Consider the following 12,579-nt stretch of genomic DNA (forward strand, 5'->3'; position numbering starts at 1 on the left):
CAGGCAACGCGGATCCCGTATTTCCCGCGCCCCGTCGCGGTATAAACACAACGCGGGATTTGGCCAGGTGATACAGGTAAACCGCGTTCCCTCCGCGGGAAATTCATCACCTACCTGTCCCCGCCGCGGTTAAATCATCGATTAACTAGTATCGAAAACAAACGGGAGTTATCTCTCCGAACAGGAATTTTGCGAAATTCCCTCTTTTAAAAAAAAAAATTAAAGGTCCGCAGTGTTTGTATATTTATGAAAGTATTTTCTTTTATTTTGCAACAGTGAGGTGAAAATAATGAATATACTCAAAAAAGAAAAAAAAAAAAAAAAAGAATTTGTAAAGCAGGAGATATTTCAAACTTTTATTATTATCATTTATTTATTTTAAAATATATATCAATACAAAAGCGACATCTTTTGTTTTAAATAGTATCAAGATAACTATTTATAAGCTGTGTCATTTGAGAGCTCAACATGACAAATTTTTTAATGTCGGAAATGTAAGTTCTAAAAACTTCTCTTTTATATGCAAACTGCAATAATTTTACATACACGTGCTAAACAATAGTCAGTGCGAGTTCCGATTAACAGTTTTCAGCATTCCTATGAAAAAAAGAACCCACCTATATACTGTTTATGTTTTTGTATTTTTATCAAATTTAGAACAGTATAATTAATTTAATTAATTTCACTTCATTGTATAAATGTGCAAGCATTTCTCTAAAATTGTCGAATGACCGGAATGTTGTAATCTTCGATGGTGAGAGTTTTTTTTTACAGTGAGTGGACGCGTGAACGTTATTATACTACAAGATATCGACAAAATATAACATAATTTTTTTCTTTTCCTCGATATTTACTTCTTTGGTAAACAATATTTTGTTCTTAATTTAATTATTTCTCCAATTACAGAAGATAGGATATGCATGGTGATGAACTCCATAAAACAATTAAAACGGGGGGGGGGGGGGTATATTACTAAAACTTATTATTCCCAATAATACTCAAGAAAAAAAAATCAAATGCCAAGTTCACTTGAACATATTCTGTTTCTTTCTGTATTAAGTATCACTCTCGATCATTTCCTGTGTATAGGGATTAGCAGACCGAGCAGGAAACGGCATGCCCTGAGGGTTTCACACCTGTCCTAGAGTACCTGGGGTAAATTTCTCTGAATGTACAATGCGTTGTCTAGCCATACAACACACCAGTCCCTTTATTGTTTCATTATTTCTTCTTTTTCAAATGAAATTACAACCATGAAAGTTACGCGAGTCAATATATACTTGCTTTTTTTTTACCCTGAGTGTATGTTAAAAGGGGAAAAAAATCAATCATACAAGACTTTTAAAACAAATTAATAGAGTTTGAATAAAATTAAATAAATCAAATCATATTATGTTTTATTACTACTTTCTGTATGTCGAAGGGCTTGGTATTTGTATTTCTGTTTATGTTCATGTATTATGTAAGTAGAATTTTAAAAAAGAAAAAAAAACGTACAAAATGTTACGACACGTGAATCGTTTTCCCTTGAATCAGTTAATGATTTATCGAGTCCATCGATTAAGACAAAATATTCATGATAAAATTTCAATGAAATGAATTGCTTCTGGATTTTTTTTTTCAGTTTCAAAATAGTCGTTTCTGTGAACAGATAACATTTTATTGACCATTTGTGAATTTTGTCTAATTCTACGATCGAGTTTCTGAAAAACATGGAAACAGTAACAACTAATGACATTAGTTTATTATGTTTTGGGATGTCCAAACCTAGTGACACATGATTATTTCTTGAATAACATATACTTTACACTCGAATCATTTGCTTGAAAGATATGATTAAAACAATATTTTACAGTGTAAGTAACAACAGACTTTGAAACACAGGCTCATTATTTTTTTTTTCAGTTTTTGTTTGTTTGTTTAGGGCCATTGAGCAGTGAGGGATCTGTTTCGTGCCAGCACCTACATGTACTGCGACATGGGACCTCGGTTTATACGGTCTCATCCAAAGGACCGGTCTCCACGTCCCACAGTGGGATTCGAAACCGCGACGTAAGGATCAACTCCTTACTCTGCGACTCAAGAGGGAACGCTCTAACCACTGAGCAACGCGGGCGACTTTCAGTTTTTAGTAATCTTACTTCGTATTAAGTTTGCCTTTTGTTTAAGTTAGTACCTTTCTCCTCTTGTTCTCGGCTCACCCTGAGAAACCCAAATGCTCTCATTATTCCAAACACGATCGCCGAAAGCACCAACGTCCATCCAATTATTGCAAACAACCCTATAAACTGCCAGCCCAGCATCTTTGAAAGAAAGCAAATCTATCCTTTCAAACAAGTACTTATACATGTACGTTATAACGAAGATGTTATAAATTGTTATATGTACATGTACATGTCAGATCAAAGAAAAATGATTCCTTTTACCTACCAACGATATATCTTTAAGTTTTCTCAGTATAGTTTTCCCAAAATGAAAAAAATATACACATGAAGAAAAAAAAAACAACTACTATATGGTTTTAAGAGAAAGTAAACTAAAAATTGATTATTCGTATAGCTTTAAACCACTCATCCCATCTTCCTTGCTAAAACTTTCCCTAAAACTTAAAAAGCACTTACCTTGGTTACGAAACAGGTATCAAATCTTATATTTAACCAAATTTCAACTTTGTCGGATATTTAATCTTTCAACTTGTTACATTTTCACGTTGAAAATGAGCTTACGTAAGCAGATTTGAGATCCTGTGCATATAAAATTCCTTTGGAATTGTTAAAGAATGCCACAGCTATAACTCCCCAGCTGCCTCCACCAAAATGCACTAGAAAAGCATTTACGATTTTAAACATGAAAGGTTCAAGAAATCCGTAATGACTACTCTGTGTTGTATGTTAGTAGGTAAACGGGATCAAGATTTTTTTTTACTCTTATTATATTTAAAAGGTTACCGAAGTTTTAGATTATACCTGCCACAGCATCCAGGGGATCATCTACACCAACCTTGACCATCAAAGCTGAGTATGCCATGTATACAATCGCAGAATTGAGCCCGATCACGCATGCGGCATAGGGTTCGTATACATTACATCCAGCACATATGGCAACCTAAAATGAATTCACCTTCAATCGTCGGAAATCGTGCTACTTTGTTTGCAGTAAATTATGATCAAGGTGTCGAACTATATCGACTTATAGAACATGCACACACCAACATCTAGTGTTCTGAATATGGGGTAAAAATATTAACACAGGGATGAATAGAAACCTACATGTACTTTTCCTAAAGTAATAACATTTTTTGTAATATTTACTTGAAATAAGCCACATCAAATTGTGGTTCAAAGGCCAAGATGTTGGTCCCTAGTGACACAAATTTGAGTTCAAATAGTTCTAAAAAAAAGAAAGGCTTCTCCACAATTACACTTTTATGCAACGCAGTCAAATTTTATCGTAAGAACAAGTTTAAAATTATTTAAATAAATTTGCCAGCATTCCCATTTAGTGAAGATTAAAGTTTGTCAGATTAATAACCCATTGGTGTTAAGCAGGGAAGTTTCAAATTTTATTTATGAATATAAAAATATTTCTTTAGAATAGTTTTGCTAGAACGTTCAAATTCATAGCCAATCATACTTATTTAAAGAAAATTAACTTTTTTTTAAATTCAATGCCCTCTGGATAAAAGGTATGAAGATAAGGGCTGAAAATAGCTTAAACTGCACTGCAACATTTCTTAAAAAATGAATATACTTATGTCGTTTAAAAAATTGATTGTAAGAAAGTCATATAATGAGTACAAGACAATTATAGTTCATTATACATAATTAGTAAACAACACTTGTCATAACAATACACTGTACATGTAAGTAATCATTGATTTATGTTTTCTTTTGTTTTTTATGTTTAATACATGAATATTTTTTTAGGATAAGCCCATTCCATGATTCGAGTGGCTCAAGGATTTCTTTAATATAGATGACATGGGTTGCTATTTATATTATCATACCATTCCAGTCAATGAACCGTTGATGGTTATCAATAAACTCCAAGTATTTCCAAACATTTGAAGCCGGTTGATGATGAGTGACGTAAGAGCAGCACATGACCCGGACATAACCGTATTTATTACTACTATTGACATCACATCACCGTCACCAGGGTTACTGATTGACAGTTGGGATCCACCATTAAAGGCCAAAAATCCGAATTAAAGAATGAATCCACCCAAAGCAACCATCTGTTCGAGATAAATGCATAAAATGTAAGTAAAGTTTTCTCTATATAGAGGCGAGACAAAGATTATTTTCAATAAGGTGACTGGACCTTGCAAATCCACGCTTAGAGTTTTTTTGAAACTCATCTGGATCAGAAAAGAAGATCATATCCATGATCACAACATCCGCCATCCATGAGAGATTTGCCCATATGCCTAATAATCAACAATTTTTTGATAAAAATATTCAAACGACAAATAATAATAAAAGTTTTGCAAATAATTAGCATATGTGACGAAGAAGCTCTGCATAGACCTAACTGACCGAAATAAGACCGCTCATTTATATGTTCCCATTGTTAATCATTTTTTGCAATTAATGTACATGTCCGTTACAACGAAACCAGAGTGTAATACGTAGAGGAAGCTCATTTAATACAGCCATTTCGAATTTGGAATATTATACTCATATTAAATTACAGTATTTTTGCTCACAAGTATGAAAGCAAATTCCTCATCTAAAGGAGTCTGTAATGTACATGTATCCTTACTCACCGGTACGGAGTGTCCTCTGATGGGGGCTACAGTTTTGGAGCTGCGATGAAATCGGCCGATTCTGGGACCCAGTATTACAGCCCCCACAAGAGCCGCGGTTCCACCGAGGACATGTACAACTCCGCTACCGGCAAAGTCCTGTAGAATGGAAGTCAGCGTAGTTTGTAAAACACTTGTCCTATAGCATATTGTAATTGCTATAATTCATCTTCTCGGAGGTTAAAACATTTTATAATAAAATATACAGACTAGACCGTCTGCATTTGTAAAATAAATAATTGATAAAATGAATTAAGAAATAGATGAATGAATAAACACATTTAAAAAGATAAATTAATAAATTAGATAAATAGGTAAATATACTTGTACATAGAAAATAATAAATGAGATTATATTATAACTGTTCAAAATATGCATCGATATTTAATTGTAATAAGTAAAACAAAATGGATAAAATAAATGTTTGCATATAATAATGTGTAAGAGTTTTTAATTATCGTGTATCCCCCTACCTCCTCAAATTACCGTGGAGCAACCATTGAAGGTTACCTGATAAGCAACTCTTTCGTTGTCAAGTCTTGAGTATGTATCCCCAATTGTAAGCCATCCCCCAGAGGACCATGCCCAGTGTGTAACGACGGGGTAGATAAAGCCTGCAAACCATTAGAAATAGAAGATGTTACATGTACTTACATGTATAAGAGATGGAACCAGGATTTCTAGATGTGGAAGGGTGCATAGTCAACCCCCCCCCCCTTCTTCAAAATAAAAACCAAAAGAGAATAACTATGTTCACTGTTGTATTAATGATTGTAAGTTTTGTAAATTAATTCCATATCGAAAATGAATTTTTCTTTGGATGGGGAACAAATAGCTGCACTCCTTGAAATATAATTTGAATTTAATGATTTCAATAATTTAATAAAAGAATTCCATATACAAAATGATTTATACAAAAATTATCCCTCCCCCCCCCCCAAAAAAAAAAAAATTAAAGCCTTATTTTTTTGCTTAAACATCGAATTCAAATCATGCAGTCCATTTCTTTTTCAATTTTCCTTTGATTTAGAATAAAAAAGTTAATGTCAGTAAAACGTTTTCAAAATTTTAAACAAAACGAAAAAAAAGTATAAAAGAATTGTGGTAAGGAATTTTATTTGAATCTAAACAATAAAGCAAAAATCCAGGAAATAAACACAAAACAAACAAACAGAACTTAGAGACACTAATAGGTTTCATAAAAAATGCTGGACGAATCCTGTAAATGAGTATTCCGTAATGGATAAAGTTATTCTTCTAAATTTCATACCTGTTATAATTACACTATACACCAAGTATGCCACAAACTCGCATCTCTCCGCTACTGCACCGGAAACAATTGTGGAAGCTGTGGCGGCAAACGTAAACTGAAAGAAAAACATGGCGTATTCGCTGTGTGTAACACCATAGGAAGCAAAATACTTCAGTCCAATAAACTTGTCGGCGGCACCATCACCATAAGCGAAGGCAAATCCGAACAACCAATAAGATATACCAGAGATAACTGTAAAAAGAAGCAAGCATTGGTTATATTACTGTTATTTTGTTGATTAAGTACATTCTAGTGTAAAAATATTGTTTATTTTGACCAATGTAGTACAATTTGCCAAAAGTGCTTTTGTCGTTTACTGGAAATTAAAATAAATACATGTAGTACGTGCACGACTTTATTTATTTTGATTTTTAAAACGTAATTTTGACTTTTGAATTTGAATCACAAGGTTATCGAATACGAATTACTAGTTTTTGCTATGAATACATTTAACAAGTTTTCCAATATGAATACTAACTGTTCGCATATAATTAACAATTTCGCATATAAATCAAGTTAACGAATATGAATAATAATCTTCGAATATGAATCATAAGATTTAGGGTATGAATCACAATTTTTTTTTTAAATATGAATAACAAGTTTGCGAATTTGAATGTTTTAGAATATGAATAACAAATGTTATCAAATACAGCACAAGATTTGTATAATAATGCAACCTCCCATCTTCTTTTTATCAAAGAGGGTGTTGCAGAAACTCGCGATTATTCCCTATATCGAGAAGGACATTTAAATACCCAGAAGAATTATGTCTAAATATAGAAAAAGCTACGTAGATGACTGTGTTTACGGCGGGTATTTCCAGCTTGATATAGCAAAACACTTCACATTTTACGTTTATTTCATGCATAGTTTTTCCTAACGTGGGAACCGATTGGCGACCTTTTAGTGAACTTAACCTTTTTATTTTATTTATTTTTACATGTATGTGTCACTATCGTCGTTTTGTACGAGAAAGGTTTGAACAATAAAAAGCACATCAGGGGCTGACAAATCCCATTGCCCGACGCCCGGGGGTGGGCAAGTGAAATTTTATCAACCACTTGCCCGTGGGCAAGTGACTGAAAAAAATTAAATAAAAAAATTAAATCCACGTGTAAGTCATAAAAAGAAAGCTAGGCACAGAGACTTGCATGATCTACTCAGTATTTGTCTTCCAATTTTATGAAATATATATAAATATTTACAGTATTAGTTTATGGTCATAATGGTGGGGCAAGCAAAAATTCACGTAGGGCAAGTGAATTTTGACCATGCTCTTGCCCTTGGACAAGTGCCTAAAAAATCTATTTGTCAGCCCCTGCACATGTAATGGCCAGTGCACCTTGCACAGTATTTTAGATATACGATAGACAACGTCCGTGAATATTTTTTAAATAAATAAAACTGTGTCCCATAATCACACTGTTTATGCTACATCCAAGACATTCCATTTGTTTCAAATCAAATCTTGGCCACTAAATAACAGACCAAAAATGAATCAAAATGAGTAAACTATGTAAAAAATAAATTATTTAAAACAATACTTTATTTTCCAAGACATCGCCTTTCAACTAAAAAATAGCATTATGTCATTAGTTTTAGGTCACAGTATCAAGGAAGACAATTTAAATCTGCATGCTTTTAAAGTATTACTCATTAATTTCTTGACATTCTCTCTCTCTCTCAGTCTCTCTCTTTCCCTCGCTCTCTTAAAATAGATATTTTATTGCACTTCCATATATTTAAAAAAAAAAGTGAAGGAAAAAATGCAAAAACGACCCGTTCCAGGATTCGAACCCATTCTGAGGTAAAATAATCCGCTAGGAGTCCACCAGCATAACTACTAGACCATTTCAGACACTATTTATCCGTTCGTTATTTTATGTACACATTTTGCATTTCGTATGGATGATAATTTTTATTCAATTTTTGTGTTTTTCATAAATATGCCTCTTTGAAACAAAAATCGGAAATGGCAGTTTTGAAGAAAATTCCTGTCTCTTTGTGCATATATCAAAATTATTCTGTTTCAAAAAGGCAATTTTTCAGAACAACGGGGAATCCCTATTTAAAAAAACAGAAAATCTGATATATTTTGCTGTGTGACTAATTTACACTTCATTTAATGGCAAATTGGAAGTCAATATGCAGTTTCCAAATATTTTTCTACATAATATTGTTCTGTATATACCGTTGTATCTGAAAAAAAATTAACATCGTTTTCAGTAACTTAAAATTCTTCTTTTCATCTGCTACACATTTAGGGAAAATAACAAAAGAACTGCAACACCCTCTTTACCTTGTATCAATAATTTTTTTATTTATATATTTACATATATAATTATGATATTTATAAAATACGTTAATAATTCTACATTTGGAAACAACACGGCAGCCATAAAGATGCAGTAATTCAGAAAAGTGGTAAAAACAAATGATGAAAGAAGATCAGGTGCTTACCTGTTTAAATCATTAATAAAGGACGGATTAGAGTTATATTTTGTTAGAATTGTCTTTATAAATAAGATTTGTTCAAAATAATTGCAAAATTAAATTATGACAAATTAATACTAACAAGGCAAAACTTGCAAATAATCTATTGAAATTAAAAAAATTATTCTGCCTTGCAAATAAAATTTCGTTTTCGAATTAGATGTTCCGAACAAAAACTTTTTGGATTATAAACCCAAGAAATCATATCATATGCCATGAAAAGACAAGGAAATATACGAAATGTTAAATTCTCTTTATCCTCTAGCTATTGCTGTTCCTCAGCGAAAGGAGTAAAAAACTACATGTCTTGTTACTTATGTAAATCAAATACATTTCCCTATTACCTCCATGAATCCATTTTACTTTTGTTGAAAATGTCCTGTAAATTACATGAATCCATTATATGCTCCAGTAATTACAAAAGTGAAATACATTCCTCTGTTACTTATATAAATCTATTATACTCTTGATGAGAATGTCAAGTGACTTGCATAGATCCATTACATTCTCCTGTAATTTACACAAATCCATAACAATCTTGCTAAATATGCCCTGTATTATATTTAAGAGATGAATTTCACTTTTGAGAATTCATGTGGACATGAACTACAACGCTTCACGCCTGCACATTTCATGAAGCACGTTAGCGCTTCATGATAAATATGCAGGCGCGGGGCGTTGAAGTTCATGAACCTCATAAATTCTCAAAAATTAAATTCATCTCTTATATTGACTTTTTTTTTTTTTTGCCGATGACTTGCCATATATTTTTGTCATGCAACGATCTATTATTTTTTTTTTTTAAAAAAAGAAAGAAATTTGCACTATTTTTTGACTTCAATCACATCACAATGGAAATATTCATCCCACGGTAGTTCATGAGAAGATGAACTTTTTCTAATTTGCAAAGAATCTTAAGGAAAAATATTTGGAAATGTAAATATATACATGTACATGTAAATACATTACATTCTCCTATACTTTATACAAATTCTCCTGTGACTTAGACTTACAGAAATCCATTACATTCTTGATAAGAATATTTGTAGTATTTTTGCTTCTGACTGCACCGGCTTCTAAGAAGGCAAACCCGCACTGTATAACTAAAAAAAAAATTAGAATGGATTATTTGTCTGGGACAATATCTTAAAATGGATATTTTTATGCTTTGTGGAAATGTCCAAATATGCCGTTTTGTGTCCTAGATTCGTTTGTATTTTTTAAGTTTTTCCTCGAAATTTACAAGGTATAGGCCTATGACGTTAAAACTGGAATTCATTCATATGAAAACTGATAATTTTTTGGTTTGAAGCATCATTAGAATCAGCACTGGCCTTGTATAATTTTCACAAACCACAACTGCTACAGTGTCTGCTCATCATCAGCAAGCAGATACGATGAAAGCCGTACAACCATGATTTTATAATTCTTAACTGTAATATACACAATCATAAAAGCTTTAATTACAACTATAATCAATTAATTAAAATTTATACAATCATGAGAGAGAATGCAGTTTCTTTGCATATCTTATAATACATGGGATAAATATATCCACAATGTATTTCGCTGTTGAAAATGTAATAAAATATTGTAAAGTAACGTGTTTGTACAAGCATGAACTATAAATGTATTAACTCGACCAGTGATCCTGCACAATAGGACAAAATCACGTATGAAACATTTTCCAATTGGAAGTATTGAGTCTACTTTCAAGCACTGGAGCGTGAATCTCGATATTAGTTTAATGAATTAAAAAATCTTTTGAGTTAAACTGAGTATTATTTTTTTTATTTGTAGAGATTTTTCAGGATATTGTAAAATTTGTTGACATAAGAGACTTACATGTATAAATTCATAGCAAGGTATATATATAAATCGCAAGGGTTTTCAGTGTGTGTCGATTGCCTCATAACGAATGATTAAATAAATTATGTAAAAAAAAAAAATACTTACAAACAACACACATTCCCATAATGATTAAAAACAAATGATCCATATTGTCCTTAAATGTTGATGCTTCTACAATAAGTTCAGAAAGATTCCCTGCCATTTTTCTTCTCTATTTGTTTCTCATCCATATATTATCTAATGGTTTGGTCATAGTCATGGGCTGTTGCTCTCTGACCAATCGCCAGGAGGCCAAGTTTCGATAAGAGATGTCAAATGTACTGTCAACGAACGGGACCTTTTCTTTGTGAAAGTAAATCAAATGTTCTATGACTGTGTCTAAAAGGTAAATAAATAAAAATGATGAAATGGACGAAAAATAAAATAAAAAACATTTGACAGAATTGATAGAACTTCTAACACTTAGGCATAATTACATAGAAACAGCAGTATCGTTAAAATGCATTGAACATCGCTTACTGGGACTATGAGATAATCAGATTTATCCCTTAAAGATACAGTTATTGAGAATGACGCTTATCACTTTCTATTTGGAAATTCACTAATTCCTACCAAGTGCAACCTATTTTTCGGAATTATGCGTCCTATCATGACGATTCTATTGTTAATAATGACTGAGCATTAATGAGCATGCGCTCGGCCCTTTCAGTTTCTTACCTTGTTCAGAGCAGACGAAATCCCCTCCCTCCCTTCCCTCCCTTAAATATTATGGTTGGTTTGAGTATTTTATTTGTTTAATAAATTCTTCTTGATTCTTTTTCTGCTGTGTGTTTTCTTTGAATTTCAGAAATCGTTCATGGCATATACACTGATGAAGAATACTATGGACTTTGCTGTGTGAATGTGATAATCCTGACTGTTTTGTGTTAGCGCAATTTTGACAAGTAACCATTTGCTGAGGGATACTGTTGTCTCCAGGTCCCCCAGCTCTGATATGGTTTGTTTAATATTTGAGAATTCTATGCTACCAAAAGCTTACAAATGGTAAGATCGGCGCATGCGGCATGAACTAGCGAGTGCCGTGTTAAACTGTGAATCCAATTTAAATTTTGACCTTCTTTAACGCATTTTTACGTATTGTAGTTGATGAGTTCCAATTTTTAACGATTCTATGGCTCTTGTGACATTATTTTTTATCAACCCTCGCACAGTACATCAGTCATATTACATAGTATATACATCATTGGCTTTTAATTATTTTTTCTGTTTCTCTCGACTTTTCATATTTTTCAGGATTTAGGCCTTTGAGGGCTTACAAAGCTGCCAAAAATTTATCTTTGGCACTTTTTTCCAGCTACGAGGCAGGCGAGACAAATCGCTTTATCGAGTTACATGACTCCATGCTTGTTGAAACTCCGACTAGCTCCCAAATTAAAGCAGGAATGGGGTTCTAGGCCAAAACATTTTGAATTAAAAAAAGCAACATCCGATACTAAAGAGTTTAAACACTCCTATGCTGCTTCAATTCAAAATTCTACTTTATAGTGTACAAAATATAGAAAACATTTACAAACCATTTCCCCTTTTCGGATGAATTAAAAAAATAATGACCGACAAATTGAATATTTTTGAAAAAATTCAACTTGTCATATAACATATTTTTCAATTATAACATCATATTGTATAATTTTTATACATTCTTGTGAAAATTGCCGAAGTTAGAATAAAATTTACAAATGCATAAAAAAAAAGTTTCAGAATTTTTATTTTTAGAACTTCATTTGAAACAAGATGTGTTTGTGAATCACTGATGCCCCCGTGTGGCAACTTACAGCGAAGGTTAAACTTTTTCAAATGAATTTTTCCATAGGTAGGTCAAACTCCAAGGTCAAGGTCATATTTGTCTTTTATCAAACATTGTTTAAAAAATTGAACACAAATCTCATTCTAATTTTGTAAAGCAGTTCGTTGTTGATATATTTATCATTTACGGAAAGTTTTTATATTTTCTTGACTTCAAAATATGCTTATTTACTTAATTACTATCTGACTACTTATTTGTACTATTAAACAGAAAAGCTTTAGGCATTAATATGGATAATTAAGCTGGATC

At 32.2% G+C, this 12,579-nt stretch overlaps 1 protein-coding gene across 1 annotated transcript; it reads right to left on the reverse strand.

Moving 5' to 3' along the window:
- Window positions 1–2,705: 2,705 nt before the first annotated feature.
- Window positions 2,706–10,668, reverse strand: LOC133194771 (putative ammonium transporter 1). The gene is given in 8 exon segments (XM_061330683.1): window positions 2,706–2,821; window positions 2,967–3,105; window positions 4,007–4,237; window positions 4,769–4,906; window positions 5,318–5,421; window positions 6,078–6,311; window positions 9,629–9,718; window positions 10,572–10,668. Coding segments are annotated over 8 exon segments (1,149 nt in total).
- Window positions 10,669–12,579: the final 1,911 nt, after the last annotated feature.

This window comes from Saccostrea echinata, unplaced genomic scaffold (genome assembly GCF_033153115.1).
Source record: "Saccostrea echinata isolate AGI-Se365-2 ecotype Australia unplaced genomic scaffold, CSIRO_AGI_Sech_v1 ptg000001l, whole genome shotgun sequence".
NCBI classification, from domain to species: Eukaryota; Metazoa; Mollusca; class Bivalvia; order Ostreida; family Ostreidae; genus Saccostrea; species Saccostrea echinata.